Below are 18,071 nucleotides of genomic sequence, written 5' to 3' on the forward strand. Positions count from 1 at the left end.
TTTATAAGTGTGTCTCTTTGTTTAGAGTATGAATACTTTCTAGGCAAAGACCAAATATTATCTTCCTTGTTTTCCTAAGTGTGCCAAGCACTTTCCAGGAGCTACTTGTATTAATATCATTGTCTGTGTTCCAAAAGAACAACTCTTTCTTGGCAACACTGTACAGCTAATAACATATGTCCATATTTTCCATTCTCTTTTAAAGCTGCAGTCATCAATAGGTGATGATGAAAAGCACAGTCTCTGTCCCTACATTTTCATTTCTGAGTTGAATGAAAATATTTTGTGATACCTATGTCATGGGCTTTGATGAACCTTGGAGCTTCTCCGTCATACTGGGGATGTAGTTTCCTGAAAGAGAGTATGTCTTTACTACATGCCTTGTCATTTTATACATAAATATCTAATTCCAAATAAATAGCTGATAGCTGACATTGCTGCAAATATTTAAGAGTCATTGAAATGACAGGTGGGATAGAGGTGGGATATCACCCAGCACGAGAGTACAGATGAAGTACAGCAGGCAGGTAGGACTGACCCTGGGATGGTCCACATTTAGATGCCAAGTAGTAGGTGAAATTGACGAGGCAGAGTGGGAAAGAGGAGGGAGGAAAACACACAGAGTTGTGTCACACAGACAAAGGAAAGTGAGGGTTTGAATAAAAAACTGGTTAAATGCTACTGAGAGGCTGAATCAGAGGAAGATGGAGAAGTGGCCATTGGATTTGACAATACAAAGGTGACCTTAGCAGGAAGGGTATAGAACATAAGCCCACCTGAAACGTGTTGTAACTGAGGATAGGCAGTAGTGAGGACAGTGAACTATTGATCACATTTTCAAGTAGGTTTTACGCAAAGGGGTGAAGATATGTGACAGTATCTGAAGAGAAACGTAGTATCAGGACAGATACTTTTACTTATATATTTAAAAACATTTTTTTCAAATACAGTTTACATTCAATGTTATTTTGAATTGGTTGCAGATATACAGCATAGGGTTAGACAGTCATATACTTTACAAAGTGATTTCCCTGATATTTCAAGTACCCACCTGGCACCATACATAGTTATTACAGTATTATTGACCATATTCCCTATGTTGTACTTGACATCCACATGACTATTTTGTGACTCCCAATCTGTGCTTCTCAATCCCTTCATATCTATATATCTATATCTATCTATCTATCTATCTATCTATCTATCTATCTATCTATACACACACACACACACTTAAATTTCTGTTTACATTTTAAGATACAAACTATTATTAGAGCATGGTCTTGTTTCCTAAGGAAATGACCCAGGAAAAAGGAGAGGGTAGATGTGACAGCTATCAGTTTATTGCCTGTCAGCTCCAAATTCACCCTTCAATATATCCTCTGCAATAATGAGCAGAATTCTTCTTTTTTTTGACCACCTGTTTTTCATGTGTAAAATAGTACTAATCACCCCTACAGAACACATTGTTTTAAAGATTACATGAGATACTGTATGTGAAAAAGAATTCTGTAAACTATAACACATGCAAACATTAGCTAGGAATAATATCATCAACTAATAAGAAACATGTACCATCAGATAAATAAATACAACATTGCTGTGGACATTAAAGAGTCAGTATGAGCTAATATGAAAACAGCCCAAATTCACAAACAGAATAAAATATTTTAATGAATCATGCTTGACATACAGTTCAAAAGGGATAAGGCATGAACAGAATTCTTTTCAGCCTCTCTTCTGTGCAGTGAGCAGTTGTTAAGCTTTCTCAGTAGGGGGCGTTGGAGCGACACTGCAGGAGGAAGGAGCCATCCAATGATTTCTGGGGGCTAAGCAGTGGGTCAGTGTTGTGGGTATGGGGACAGCTAGCGGATCTCTTCCCCAGTCTCGTGCCCAGAACCAGGCAATCCCTTGGAGCTCTTGCACCTTGTCCTGGCCCAGCGATAACATTCCCTGGTCCTCACTAGGCAGAATACAACACCCCAGGGCCTCCTGCCTGTGACGCCTCCTGCTTGCATGAGCACTGATTCCCTACGCGGGTCCCCGACCAGCTTCCCTGGGTCCCACGCCCCCGCCCTCTCTGCATGCCTGTGCCCCTGCTGGCCCTCCAGAGGGTTGCTCTCTGCTTGCCCAGCAACAGCAGACCAGCCATGTCCTGGGCAAACCTGCCGCCTTCTCTGTTATCCAGTGGATTGAACTACACCACCTCCAACAAGGTCTGACCCCCAGCCTTGGGGAAGGCCCCTTCCAAATTGTTCCTCCCTTGACACCCTCCCTTCACCCTAAGGGTACCAGTAGACTTTCCTTATATCATACAGTCACTGTTGGGCAGAGTTTAAGAATTCTTTACATCAGACTTCCCGTTTAGTCCACTGTGGCTTCTACCTCCAAACTGGATCCGGACTAACCCATGACGAGAGATTATAACTTCAGGAACTCAGCCCTAACTGGTACCGAAGACTAGACCACTTCCGAAACATCCTCCTTGGGAAGATCCTCATATATTAATTTTAAAAATTCCTTGTCTTCTCAGCAGTTTGAATCATGGCTGTCTGACTAGTTCTCCCCCTGCCTTGCTTACCTGAGCTCCAACAGAACTGGAAACAGAGGTCGGTCAGGCTGGGAGGGACTCAGAGGGCCAAGGCCAGGCCGGTTTCCGGCTCTCAGAGCTCTGGCTGAAGTTTCCAGTGGGCCATGTCCACAGAGCCCTGAAATCCAGGGTGACCGGTCCTGGGCGTGTGGCGGACTGCGGCTGTGGGCAGTGCAGCCACGCAGAGCACCCCCCTGCAGAGGTACGTGAATTGGCAGCAGAGCAATCAAAGGGCTGCAAGGCGGAGCGTATTGCCCCTTGTCGATTGCAGCTTGCTGCCGGTGGAGATGAAGAACTGAACCCTGTCATCAAGGCCACAGCTGCTGATGGCGTCATTCCACACACCCACCACTCCGGGAGGATCGACAGCAGAAGACAGTCCACCCTGGATGCGGGATTTCTCATCATCATTCCAGGACCCTACGGTGCCAACAACTGACCCGTGTCGGTGATCCCAGTGGACTGCATTTCTGTGGAAACACAATTTGCCTACTGGTAATTCTATTTGAGCAAGTTGGAAGTTTCATTGGCTTCCCAACCAACCAAGTTTCTGCACTTACGTGTGGCTTCAGAGAAGCTATTGATTCTGAGGCAGTAGGTTTTGACTGAGTTGACTGTTTTGAAGCAATGGTTGGATTTCAATTGTGATGCTGATGTTATAGTAACAGACATTTGGTTTTGTACACGTCGGTGGATAAGCTCAATAAAGGTCATATTCCCCCACCCCCAACCCCCAAAAAGTCTTCACCTTCTCAGTAGTATACATTCATGAGCATCCTTCCTCTCGATAATGGTTTCCCTGGGAAGTATTTACCGCTCTGTTTCCTTTAGCAGTATGTATCCATCTTGCCTAAGAATCCATTCTGTCCAAAAGGCTGTGTGTCCGTCCTTCTCTCTTTCTCCTCCTGCTGAACACCAGTTTGCACTTGCTATGTACACACTGGGAGATCACCTATGACGGGAATGACCATATCGAACATTAAGCAGACATGGCAACAGTTACCTGTAGGTTTATCATGACTCAGTTTTTGAAAGAACATATAAGCCTTCACGAATTCCCCCTAGAAAGTGCTGACTTCTGAGAAGTATCATTCTGAACGCGTTGCCCTATCGGGGCTCACACTGCCCTTTACACAGATTTCTCCTCCCCTCCCCGAATTTTGGTCATATTCTAATTTTAGTCTCTGTTCTAAAATTATAGTTCTCTGTGTTCTTTTCAAAAGCATCTGCAGCCCAGCCAGTGTGGCTCAGTGGTTGAGCGTTGACCCAGGCACCAAGAGGTCGCCGGTTCGATTCCCAGTGAGGACACATGCCCAGGTTGTGGGCCCGACCCCAGTGGGAGGCATGCAGGAGGAGGCCAGTCGATGTTCTCTCTCATCCATGTTTCTATCTCTGTCTCCCTCTTCTTCCTCTCTCTCTAAAATCAATAAAATAAATAAATAAATAAAAAATAAAATAAAAAAGCATCTGCCCCTTTAGCAAGACCCCCAATGCCCCTTGTGCATGTTTCCCACGGTTGGAGAGTGGTCCTGGGAAGTCACTTTATTAATAGGAAAAAACAGATGCAGCACCAAGGTTTCTCAACTCTCCTTCATTCTGACCTTGGCAACTGCAGCAGCCTATGGCGATGTCAGAGTTAAGGTAGCAAGACCCTCCGTCCCTCCCTCCCTCCTTTCCTTCCTCCCTCCCTTCCTTCCTTTCTTCCTTTCTCTTTCCTTCTCCCCCTTTCTCTGTCCTCCCCTCTCTCCTATTTCCCCTTCTCCTGTCCTCTATTGCAGCGGTTCTCACCCTGTGGGTCGCGACCCCTTTGGGGCTGAACGACCCTTTCACAGGGGTCGCCTAAGACATAACAGTAGCAAAATTACAGTTATGAAGTAGCAACGAAAATAATGTTATGGTTGGGGTTCCCACAACATGAGGAGCTGTGTTAAAGGGTCGCGGCACTAGGAGGGTTGAGACCACTGCTATTGCCTTTCAGTGGTCATTCGGGCAGGTTCAAACTCCTTGCCATGGCCGCAATGCCCTCCTGATCTGTACCCCGCCGTCCTCCTTCCCTTCTCCCTCCCTGTTCCCTCCCTGACAGTGCTCAGGGGCAGCCGTCTCCTGCTCTTTAAACACGCGGCGGCTCGTCACGCCTCGGGTTTCTCTGGTCATTTCTTCTCCAGGGTCTCCGTCTGCACTTTGTCCCGCGGAGGCCTCCTTTCCCCGATTTCGATCTCTTGAAATGCCCCCCCCACCCCACCCCCGAGACGCCGTCTGCGGGCTGTCACCCCCCCCCCCCCCCCCCCCCCCCCCCCCGCGCTCTTCCTCCCCCCGCGTCCCGCCCATCACATACCTCGTCCAGCTACCTAGGTCTGGGATGATTATGTCTCTTCTTTGTCTTTTCCCGTTGTGACAATGGACATCTTCGGTGGCAGAGCCTTCTTGTGTCCCTGAAGGCCAACAGTTCCTGGCACATGACAGGGACTTAATAAATATTTTTTACTACCTGAGTTTTTACTGGGCACTGAAGTATGAATGGTGGTCCGTGAGCAAGTAAGTAGAAAATGTAATATCTCTTGCCTGGAGGAAACTGGTGAATAAGATTTAAGAGTCCTATTATAATTGTTTTTCCTAGATTCAGCAAGAGTAGGTCAGGGGAAAAAATTGAGGAGGACTATGATACCAAATTGCTTTGTAATAATTATACTGTCCTATTCAACTGATCTCTTCTATTAATCACACTTCGTGGTCAAGTTTTGGGGAAGCCTATTGAAATGCAAGTGAGAGAGACTGAAATGCTAACCTACCCGTGTAGCTGATGGAAACCCAGGTGGTTGACTATCTGCATAATGGTTTTCAAAAAGGTTAAGCGGAGGAGCTTTTTCTAACCGACCGCCGTCCCAGCAGCCCAGTGCACACAGCGCGGAGTGGCTGCCACTCTAGCTGGTGTGGCAGGACTTGCAATCTGCCCCTGGCTCCTCTCCTCATTTCTGTCCCTCCAGGCAGCACCTGAAATATCACCTGTGGCACCCAGGTCTGCACATGGCAAGGTTTGACAGTCACAGAGCTTAGGCTAACCCTTGTATTTGGGAAACTGAGGCTCAGAGAGCTGGAGTGACTTCTTCAAAGTTATCAAATCCCTGGCTGCCAAAGGACTGGAGCCCAGCTCCCCGAATCACCAGTGTCATCCTCTGTTCCTGAAAGACACATTCTACTGAATGAGATTTGCTCCTCGCAGTGGGGTTAGCCACGGGGAGAGGAGAGTCAGAGGTTTCCAGTGCCCGGGGCCTTGCTCGGGGTGCTGCCGCCCCTGCAGCACCGGAGCCCCCAAGACTGCCTACTTGGAAATCATCTTGAACTTGTACTTAATGGTAGAAGTGAGGAAATGAGACTTCTTTCTCCAATATTTATTTCATGACTGTATTGCTCTGAATTTTTATGAATTGTAGAGGACTTTTAACCACTAGGTGTCTTCACTTCCCATTTGTAAAGAGTCGCAGGACCCTGATCAGGAAGAGAAGGTCCTTTATGTGAGTACTGTTATTTGTAAGTGGGAGCACAAATTAGAAATAACTAATTTGGTTGCATTGGTGGTTCATGGATCAGCCATAATACAGACTGTCTCATGTGAATTGGGAGTTCAGAGCCAACCCAGCATTTGGTTAGAAAACAATTAATGCATGCTTTTAACTCAGTGAATAAATTTCACACTTATGTATTACTTAGCAAACAGTTGAATAATATATTAATTTGATTTCTGACTACAGATTGAGGCAGGTGGGTGTACATGACTTGTGCCGTTTTTACACCTGATCTTAGCCAAAAGGCCGAGAAGCGGTGACTTGTGCTGTTTGTAATGGTCATATCCCAGGCATCAATGATGCCCACATTGGGATCCTGAAAATGTCCTTTATGACAAGATATTAAATGTAACCACGAAAGTCACCAACTCTCTCCACATCTCTGTGTGTCTCCTGATGTTTTCCACTCTGATGATAAGCACAGTGTCTGGACTTCTCAGAAGACGCTAAGTAACTGTCTGGACATTGAGAGCCCCTCAGATAAAAACACCTATAGGAAAGGCTCTGAAATGCTGGCCCAGAGAATTAACAATGATGGTATTTTTTTCCTCCTCCACTTCTGTCAATGACCTCAGCAATGCACTCAATCTTTCTGACCGAATAGGTCGCTGATCCAATCAATGGTAACCGTGTTGGCCACTGGATGGTGACACTCTTATCCAAGATCATAACGGTTGGTGTTGAAATTTTCCATATTTATGCAAATCTACTGTCTTCAAGGCTGGTGACAAACGGGTAATCCCAAAATGGGAAGAGAATAAAGTTATAAAGATCGTAAAGACAGAAGAAAAGATTTGCTGTTTGTAATTGAGTCAGTTAATCATGGCTGATTTATCACAGGTTTAAATGAAGGAACAGTTTTGAAAAGTATTTGAACAATCAAAAGTGTTATACAAATAAGGGATCACACGTGCGCCTTGTTAAAACCATGAGGAACCAAATGGACTGGGGTTGGTATCGCGGGAGGCTGCTGTGTCAGTTTTGTAGGTGTTGTTTCTGTACATTTTGTTAACTGTAAACTCCTTTGAGGCTAGAGAAGGCACTAATTGATGTCTTTACATTTTACAAAACAAGTAAACTGTTTTCCCCAAATATTCTGTAATTTTTTTTTTTTTATCCTCACCCGAGGACATTTTTCCATTTTTTGCACAGAGAGAGTGGGAGGGAGAGAGAGGAAGAGAGAGAGAGAGGGAAACATCGATGTGAAAGGGACACATCGAGTGGCTGCCACCCGCACAACAAACCAGGGCCGGGGACAAACTGCAACCGAGGTACATGCCCTTAGCGGGAATCGAACCCAGGTCTCTCCGGACCGCAGGTGGATGCTCTAACCGCTGAGCCAAACCGGCCAGGGCTGTAATTTTTTAAAAAATTTGTTTTTATTGATTTTTTAGAGAGGAAGGGAAAGAGAGAGAAACATGGATGTGAGCGTCATCAGTGGGCTGCCTCCTGCACGCCCCCTACTGGGGATTGAGCCTGCAACCCAGGCATGTGCCCAGACTAGGAATTGAGACTGGGCCTCTCAGTCCATGGGAAATACTCAATCTCTACTGGCCAGGCTCTGCAAAAAAATGTTTAAATTAATTTATTTTTGCTGCAGATGTTTTTCCTCTTTCCTCCCTAGACACCCACCTCCGATCCCACCCCACCCCTCACAGCATTGTTGTCTATGTTCACAGGTTATGCACACATGCATATAAGTTCTTTGGTTTATCTCCCCCCCAGCCCCACCGCCCCTGCCTCTGAGGGTTGTCATTCTGAACCCTTCTCCTTTCTATGCCTCTGGGTCTATTGTGTTCATCAGTTTATTTTGCTCTGCAAATTTTTTAAAGACTGGAATTATACTCTATACTTCTGTGTTTCCTATACATGGGATGGTACTGAGTACATCATCTACAATAATAGTTTTGCTATTCATTTGTGAAGAACTTTCCAGTTTATGAAGCATTTATTTGGACTGATATATTTATTCACCTCAAAGCATGTGTGCTCTCTCCTCCCTACTCACACACACACACACACACACACACTTAATTGCTGTTATAAAAAGTAAATCAAGAGATAACATGACCTGCTCAATATTACACAGCTAGTGACAGAATTTACACTTAAATTTGAAGTTCTTCCCAATTCTCGTGAAAAGAGTCTACCCAATCTTAACACTTCTGAATACATGAGTGTAATAGGAATAGAATACAACAAAGTCCTTTCGCTTTTTCATTGCTAACTAGGCCCTTATCAGACTATCTAAGGAAAATGTGTATAAAATGTGTATAAAAGAATTATTAATGCTTTGTAACATGACACTGAGGGACACAATGGCTTTGTAACTTGCCCAAGGTCACCCAGATTGGACATGGAGAAGCCAGATTTTTTGTTGTTGTTGCCAATCCTTACCCAAGGATATTTTTTCATTGATTTTTAGATAGAGTGGAAAGGATGGAGGGAGAAAGAGAGAGACATCTGTGTGAGAGAGAGATATCAATTGATTGCCTCCCGCACAACCCTGACTGGAGTTGGGGATTGAATGTGCAACCCAGGTATGTGCCTTTGACTGGGACTCGAACCCACAACCCTTCAGTCCGTGGGCCGATGCTCTAACTGTTGAACAAAACAGGCCCGGGCAGGAAGCCAGATTTTTATTCCAGGCCATGTGTATCTAGAATCTACACTCTTAATCATTATGCCAACTGTAGAAAGTGGACAATGTAATATCTTAAGTTATCCTCAGCTCCATCCATGATTTTCTGAACATGCTGGGTAAATACTGGTGTGAGTTCTTCAGATACAAGGATGTAATACACTTTTCAACACTAGTTCCTTTCCATTCAGATAAATGTGTTATTTTAAAGGAAAGATAACAAAATCTTGCAAAAAAGTGTTGTTGTATTAGATTAAGAAGTACAAAAAAGAAGAGGTATTTTCCATATTACTTTTTTCCTTAAAATGAAAAAGAGGTTTCTAAAAGGGATATGAATAATGGCTTAGATTTAGGCACACTGTTAATATTGTCTTTGAAGTGTTCCATCCACTGGCAGATTGTGGGCTCTCCCATTAGATATATGAGTTTTCCTCGCTGGCATTCGTTCATTTCAGTTGGAGCCAAACTACAGGAGACAGGAGTTCATGTGTCTTTCCAGACATGTCCACTGGGGATTGTGGATGCCATTCTAAACTTGCATTTCTTTTTCATTGGAATTGTATTTTCTGCCAAACAATCTGCAAGATAGGACCTTCTAAAATATATTGTCCATCAATATTTATTAAGAACCTACTATCTTTCCAAGTATTCTCTTAATAGGGCACGAGGGGGTGGAAAAGCCTTATAGAGCATCATCTTCTTAATGAAGGAGTTATTTTTCAAAAACATTTTCTCTGATATGAATTTTCTAAATGATGCACATTAATGTTCATTGTAGAAGACATGTTTTCTCCCAATAACAGGCCTTCTGGGTAAAATTTAAGTGTTTGTTTGCCTTCTTATGAAAACAAAGCCATCAATTCTTGCTTAGTAATGCAACTCAATTATTATATAATTTAACCCACTTTACTCCCATGTTGGTCATATTCTACCACAGTGTCTTAAATGCCACCATCAAACTATAAATACTTTGAGATAAATGTAAGGTGCGATAAAAAAATTTAAAAATGGTTTGGTTTGGGACCTGGACTGTCCATATGGATATGGTTGTGGGCTGGAGCAGTCCTGGAGGTCCAAGATGGGCCAGGCATTAACCTATTAGTCACTGTGAAGAGTCTGGGAATTTGAGGGGCTGAGTTTGCTAGGATGGTGAGGAGGCTTGGTAGGCCTGGTGAGATGATTATATACCAACTAGAGGAAGTAGTTTAATATTTTAACATCTGGTATGGTTGTACTTGTGTATCCTGGGTGGAAATGCCATTTCTACCTCTAGGTTCATATTTACACTCTAGTGTGAATGAGTTTATTAGTGATTAGGAAGCTATTAATGCTGAACTTGCAGAGATATAAAAGCTTCTGCCTTAAATAATTTTATTTAGGGATTTCCTAGGATGTTTGGAGCCAAACATATTGAAGGAAAATTAAGAAATATAAGTATGGAAGTGCTATTGTGTATGTTAAAATGGTCGGAAAGGTGACAAAGACCAAGAAAGGGAAATTGTAATAAAATGACTCCTAGACGGCAGGTTGGAAACCTCTAGATGATGAATCTTGTGATGTGGGAAGTGCTGGTGTGATGGTGTGAAGAGGTAAAAAGAAATACAGAAGTTAATCTGCAGGTGGACCCAAAGGTCAGGAAACGGGGTCCAGGATGTCAATTGCATAACCAGATGTGAACTCACCCCCTCCCATGAGCATACTGAAATGTACACCTATACGGAGAGCAGTTAGTCCTGAGAGATAGCAGAGGGCTGAATAAACAACAAACGAGAGAAAGAGGCCGTATAGAGAAGGCTGGGAACCATGGGAGCTTTCAGGAAGCTGTGACAACTCTGAGATCGGAGGTGCTAGTGAGTGCCATTGTTTATGCTCCCCTCCACCTCAATAGGGCAGGTGGAAATTCTGTTCAGGTCACCTTCCAGGTCACCACAGTGTGTTCCCAGCCACACTGCTTAGAGCCCATTTTGGCTGTGAACAAAGGACGCAAATAGGATCAACAGGTTGTCACCATGTGCTACTGGCCAGTGCCCCAGGTACCATAAGCATCCACCCAGTTCCAAATGGCCTACCCAAATATACATAGACTACACAGATGTTATTTCTAGGCAAGACTACTTTCTGTACAACAAGTAAAAGAAAGACTGTATAGAGACGGCTTTGAGCCGCAGGAGCGCTCTGGGAACTGGAGGAATTCTCCAGGGTTAGAAGTGCTGGTGATCACCATTGTTTCTGGGCCCCTCCACCTTATAAGAGCAGGTGGGAGCTCTATCTAGGTGCTCTGGTCTAGCTACAAGGTCACCACAGAGTGTTCCCAGGACAAATCAACTGAGTCCATATTGGCTCTGAACAAAGTGAGCAAAGAGGATCAACAGGGTATTACTACAAGCACATGGCCTCCTTGCCCAGAGCTGCACCAACTCAGTAAACTAGTGCCCAAGACACCATAGGCACCTGCTCAGCTCCAACCGGCCTGCCAAACCACCTGGCACATAGAGGTACTTCTACACAAGGCTGCTTTTTCGAGACTAGGAGATATAGCTATTTTGTCTAATGAATATAAACCAATATAAAAAAATTAAACCAAAGGAAAGGACAGAATAATATCTCTCAAATAAAGGAACAAGAAAGGTCTCCTGGGGAAAAAAAAAACCCTAAGAAAATGGAGATAAGTTATTTGCTGATAAGAATTCAAACAGATAATCATAATGACACCAAATTTAAGAGGTCACCAAATTTAAGAGGTCAATAGAGGAACTTAGGGAGCATTTCAGCAAAGAGTTAAAAAGTATAATTAAGAACGAAGCACAGCTGAAGAATACAGTAACTAAAACAAAAAATACATTAAAAAGAGATGAGAACAGATTTGCTAATACAAAAGAATGGGTAAGCGATCTAGAAGACAGAGTAGTGTAAATAAACCATTCAGACAGCAAAAAGAAAAGAATGAACAAAACCCTATGACAGTTGAAGGGACCTCTAGGACAACATCAAGCATACGAATATTCACAATATAGTTATTCCAGAAGTAGAAGAAAGAGAAAAAAAGAACAGAAACTTTATTTGAAGAAATAACCTGGAAAAAGAAACAGAAATCGAGGTCTAAGGAAAAACAGACTTCCAAACAAGATCTATACCAACATGTACTGTAATTAAAATGGCAAAAGTTAGCCCTGGCCGGTTTGGCTCAGCAGTTAGAGCATCGGCCTGCGGTCCGGAGGGACCCGGGTTCGGTTCCCGCTAAGGGCACGTACCTCGGTTGCAGTTTGTCCCCGGCCCTGGTTGGTTGTGCAGGTGGCAACCACTCGATGTGTCCCTTTCACATCAATGTTTCTCTCTCTCTCTCTTCCTCTCTCTCCCTCCCGCTCTATCTGAACAATAAATGGAAAAATGTCCTCGGGTAAGGATGATAAAAAAAAAAAAGGCAAAAGTTAAAGATAAAGAGACAATTTTGAAGGCATTTTGAAGGCAGCGAGAATAAAACAGTTAATTACATACAAAGGAAACCCCATATGGCTATCAGCTGACTTTCAGCAGCAACTTCATAAGCCAAAAGGGAGTGGCAGGACATCTTTAAAGTATGAACCAACAACCTAGAATAATTCACTCAGCAAGGTAACTATTCAAAATTGAAAGGGAGATAAAAAGTTTCCTAGACAAAAAACAAAACAACACAAAACAAAAACTATAGTTTATTATCCTTAAATGAGCATTTCAAGAAATATTAAAGAATCTTCTTTAAGCAGAAAAATAAAGGCCATCACCAGAAATAAGAAAATGAGAAAAGAAAAAATTTCACAGGTAAAGTCAAATATTGAATAAATACAGTAAATTGGACATTTAAAAAGCTACTACAAAGGTCAAAAGATAAAAGTATCAAACTCAACTCAAAGTACAATGAGTAGTTAGGAGATATACAAACTAAAAGATTTAAAATATGACATCAAAAACATGAAGAATAGAAGGGGAGTAAAAATATAGTCCATTTAGAGTATATTTGAATTTAAATGCCTATCAGCTTAAAACACACTGCTATGGATATAGAATGATATACATAAACCTTATGGTAACCACAAACCAAAAACTTATAAAAGTACACACAGAATAAAGAGAAAGGAACCTAAACAAAACACAAAAGAACACCAACTAACCACCAAGGAAACGATCAAGAGAAGAAGAAAGGAAGAGAGAACTACAGAAACAACCAAAACACAGTGAACAAAATGGCAGTAAGTACATACTTATCATTAATTACTTTAAATGTAAATGAACTAAATACTCCAATAAAAAGAAATAGGATGGCTGAATGGATTAAAACACTACTCATCTAGGTGGATTCCAAAATGGCGGTGGAGTGAATGGAAGTTACACAGACCATCTCCCAGGACCAAACTGGAATTACAATGAAATTAAAGACAAATAGTTGGGAAAAAGCAACAGAAAAGCAGCTTGGAGAACCACATAATTAGGGACACTGACTCAATCCTGGTAGGCTTCCGGAGACATGAGAGGGAGGCTGGAAGCCCACGGTCGGCAGTGGCCTTAGCTGTGAGCAGTCGCCTTAACTGTGACCAGCGCCCTTGGTTACACTCCCAAGCAGCTCCACAGTGCAAAGCCGGGACAGAGGCTAAAATAGCCACAGCTACGCACCTTGGGCTCCAGCAGAGGGAGGGCAGACTGGACTGGAACTGTGTGGGAACACGGGATTAGGAGGACGCTCAGAGCTTTTGCTGAGTGGAGGCCACGCAAGACGGTGGTCATCTTATTCCTTCCCAGGGCTCTGGGGAGAGGCAGCAGCCCCTTCCTCAGAGATTCAACCCCACCCGGTGGCCATTGAAATGCAAACTGAGGCCATTAACAACAAGCATCTGTCCCACCCCCAGGAAATCCCCTTATGCTGAGCACCTGAGGGAGTTTTTCATTCAACTGAGAAGCCAAGGTTCTTCAGTTAACTGCTACTGATAGCCTCCAGGCAAGAAGCTAGAGGATAACTGTACCATCCCTGGGCTAGCAACTCTAACCAGGAAAGTAAGACTTGACAGTGATGTTTAACCTGGGTCCTCCCTGGCTCATCCAAACCCAGGAGAGGGAGCCACAAACAACAGAACACCAACACCCACAGGGGAAATTTGGAAGGCTCCAAAGCCCACTGTGATAGCCAAAATAGTGAAACAAAGAAACAAATCCCAAATGAAAGAACAAGAGACCTCTACCGAAGATGAGATAAACGAGGTACAGTTAAGCAAGTTAACAGAACTAGAATTCAGAGCCATGATCTTGAGGAAGCTCAACAGCATGTGTAAGGACATGAGCACCATGAATAAAGACATAGAAATGTTGAAAATTAACCAGTAGGAAATTAAAAACCACCAAGAAAAAATGAAGAATGACATAGTAGAAATAAAGAACATATTGGAAGGTCTAAATAGCAGAGTAGAAGAAGCTGAGCACAGGATTAGTGAATTAGAAGATAGGGTAGAAAAAAATCAACCAATCAGAAAACCAAAAGGAGAAAACAATTAAAAAACAGAAAGACAGCTTAAGAGAACTGGAAATATAATAATATGCACATCATAGGAGTCCCCGAAGAAAAAGAAAATGAGCAAGGGTTAGGGAATATATTTGAAGAAATAGTGAAAGAAAACTTCCCGAATTTGGTGAAGGAAGAAGGCATTCAAGTTCAAGAAGCACAGAGAGCCCCAAGTAAGAATAACCCAAACAGACCCACACCAAGACATATAGTAATCAAAATGCCAAAAAATAAAGGCACAGAGAGAATCCTAAAAGCAGCAAGAGAGAAGCAACAGGTTACCTATAAAGGAAACCCCATAAACCTCTCAGCTGACTTCTCAACAGAAACACTACAGGCCAGAAGGGAATGACATGAGGTAATCAAGGTCATGAAAAACAAGGATCTGAATCCAAGACTACTCTACCCAGCAAGGCTATCATTCAAAATAAAAGGTCAAATAAAGAGCTTCCCAGACAAAAAAAAAAAAAAAAAAAAAAAAAAAAGTCTAATGGAATACATTAGCACAAAACCAGGATTGCAAGAAATGCTAAAAGGACTAATGTAATTAACAGAAGAAATAGGAAGAAAAATATAACGACTCTAAACAAAAATGGCAATAAATAAGTACATATCAATAATCACCTTAAATGTAAATGAATTGAATGCTCTGATAAAAAGACACAGAGTAGCTGATTGGATAAGAAAGCATGACTAATCTATATGTTGTTTACAAGAGACCCACCTCACAACAAAAGACTCACATAGGTTGAAAGTGAAGGGATGGAAAAAAATCTTCCAAGCAAACGGAAAGGAAAAAAAGCTCAAGTAGCAGTACTCATATGATAACTAGAGACAAAGAAGGCCACTACATAATATTGAAAGAATCTACCCAACAGGAAGATATAACCTTGATAAACATATATGCAACCAATATAGGAGCACCAACATATATTAAAAATCTTCTGGAAGACTTCAAAGGAGAAATCGATAGCAATACAATCATAGCAGGGGACTTCAACACCCGCTGACATCACTGGATAGATCCTCTAGACAAAAAATTAGCAAGGAAACAGAGACTCTAAATGAAGCACTAGACCAAATGGATTTAATACAGAGAATTACACCCCAAAACTACAGAATTCACATTCTTCTCAAGTGCACATGGGACATTCTCAAAGATAGACCACATGTTGGGACACAAACTAAGTCTCTACAAGTTAAAAAAGATTAAAATTATATCAAGCATCTTCTCAGATCACAATGGCATAAAACTAGAAATCAATTGCAACAAGAACATGCAAAGACATTTGAACACATGGAGGTTAAAGAAACAATGAATGGGTTACTGAGGAGATCAAGGAAGAAATTAAAAACTTCCTGGAAACCAATGAAAATGAACACACAACAACACAAAGCTTATGGGATTCAGCGAAAGCACTTCTGAGAGGGAAGTTCATAGCAGTACAGGCCTACCTCAAGAAGCAAGAAAAATCGCTAATAGGCTATCAAACCTCACAACTTAAAGAACTAGAAAACAACCTAAAAGAAAACCCCAGAGCCAGTAGAAAAAAGAAAATAGTAAAGATCAGAGCAGAAATAAATGACATAGAGACCAAAAACAAAAACAAAAACAAACAAGAAAACAATTCAATTGATGGACCCTTAGCTAGACTCACCAAGAAACAAAGAGAGAGAACTCAAATACACAAAATCAGAAATGAAAGAGGAGAAGTAACAACTGATACCATAGAAATGTGGAAGATCGTTAACAACTACTGTGAACAATTATATGGCAACAAATTTGACAATCTAAGTGAAATGGACAAATTTCTAGAAACACATAGTCTCCCAAACTGGACTGGGAAGAGATAGAAAACTGGAGCAGACCAATAACAACAGAAGAAATTGAAGATGTAATCAAGACTCTCCCAGCAAACAAAAGTCCAGGCCCGGATGGCTTCATGAGGGAGTTTTACCGAACATTCAAAAAAGAACTAACACCCATTTTCCTCAAACTATTTCAAACAATTCAAGAAGAAGGAAGACTTTCAAACTCATTTTATGAGGCCAGCATAATTCTAATTCAAAACCAGAAAAAGACACTACAAGGAAAGAAAACTACAGGCTAATATTCCTGATGAACATAGACGCCAAAATCCTGAACAAAATACTAGCAAATCAAATCCAGCAATACACCAAAAAAAAGTATCCACCATGAACAAGTGGGATCCATCCCAGGGATGCAAGGCTGGTACAATATTTGCAAATCAATGAATGTGATACACCACATAAATAAAATGAAGAATAAAAACCACGTGATCATATCAATAGATGCCGAAAAAGCCTTCGACAAAATCCAGCATCCATTTCTGATAAAAATGCTCAGAAATGTGGGAATAGAGCGATCATATCTAGACATAATAAAGTCCATATATGAAAGCCTCCAGCCAACATCATGCTCAATGGGCAAAAACTAAAAGTATTTTCCTTAAGAACAGGATCAAGGCAAGGATGCCCACTTTCACTACTCTTATTTAACATAGTACTGGAAGTCTTAGCCACAGCAACCAGACAGGAAGAAAAAATAAAAGGGATCCAAATTGGAAAGGAGGAAGTAAAACTGTCATTATTTGCAGATGGCATAATACTATATGTAGAAAACCCCAAAGACTCCATCAAAAATTTACTAGACTTAAGAAACGAATTTGGCAATTAGCAGGACACAAAATTAGCATAAAAAAATCAACATCATTCTTATACACCAATAATGAAATCACAGAAAGAGAAACTGAAAAAACAATCCCATTTACCATTGCAGCAGAAAAAATTAATATACCAAGGAATAAACTTAACCAACGAAATAAAGGACCTATTAGCAGAAAACTACAGGTCATTGAAAAAAGAAATAGAGGAAGATATAAAAAAGTGGAAGCACATACTTTGTTTTGGATTGGAAGAATTAACATCATTAAAATGTCCATACTACCCAAAGCAATCTATAGATTCAATGCAATCCCCATCAAAATACCAATGGCATACTTCACAGAATTAGAAGAAGTACTCAAAAGTTCATATGGAACCAAAAAAGACCTCGAATAGCCACAGCAATCTTGAAAAAGAAGATCATATTACCAGATTTCAGGTTATACTACAAAGCCACTGTAATCAAAACAGCCTGGAACTGGCACAAGAACAGGTATATAGACCAGTGGAACAGAACAGAGAACCCAGAAATGGACCCAAGACAATATGCTCAATTAATGTTTGACAAAGGTGCCAAGAGCATACAGTGGAGTAAGGACAGCCTCTTTAATAATGCTGTTGGGAAAATTAGACAACTACATGCAAAAAAATGAAACTAGACCATCAACTTACACCATACACAAGAATAAACTCAAAATGGATAAAAGACTTCAATGTGACCAGTGAATCCATAAAAATCCTAGAAGAAACTGTAGGTAACAAAATTTCAGACATCATATGCAGCAGAATTTTCACTGATACATCTCCTAAGGCAATAGAAACAAAGGAGAAAATGAACACATAGGACTTCATCAAGCTCAAAAGCTTCTGCACAGCATAAGATACAATCATCAAAATGAAAAGGCTACCCACTGTATGGGAGAGCACAATTGCCAATGATATATCAGATAAGGGTTAATTTCCAATATATATAGAGTGCTCATACAACTTCACAAAAGGAAGACAAAGAACCTAATTAAAAAATGGGCAGAGGAACTAAATAGACACCCCTCCAAACAGGACATA

General features: G+C 41.6%; 1 protein-coding gene across 1 annotated transcript in view; it reads right to left on the bottom strand.

The window, feature by feature from the left end:
* Positions 1–2,816: 2,816 nt before the first annotated feature.
* The window catches only part of NXPE4 (neurexophilin and PC-esterase domain family member 4), a 65,871-nt gene continuing 50,616 nt past the window's right edge, over positions 2,817–18,071 (bottom strand). Inside the window, 8 exon segments of the mRNA XM_036258203.1 lie at positions 2,817–3,060; positions 5,380–5,414; positions 6,380–6,477; positions 6,480–6,542; positions 6,545–6,701; positions 6,703–6,827; positions 6,830–6,874; positions 9,154–9,372. Of these exon segments, the coding sequence (XP_036114096.1) occupies positions 2,817–3,060; positions 5,380–5,414; positions 6,380–6,477; positions 6,480–6,542; positions 6,545–6,701; positions 6,703–6,827; positions 6,830–6,874; positions 9,154–9,372 (986 nt within the window).

This window comes from Molossus molossus, unplaced genomic scaffold, assembly GCF_014108415.1.
Source record: "Molossus molossus isolate mMolMol1 unplaced genomic scaffold, mMolMol1.p scaffold_m16_p_13, whole genome shotgun sequence".
NCBI lineage: Eukaryota > Metazoa > Chordata > Mammalia > Chiroptera > Molossidae > Molossus > Molossus molossus.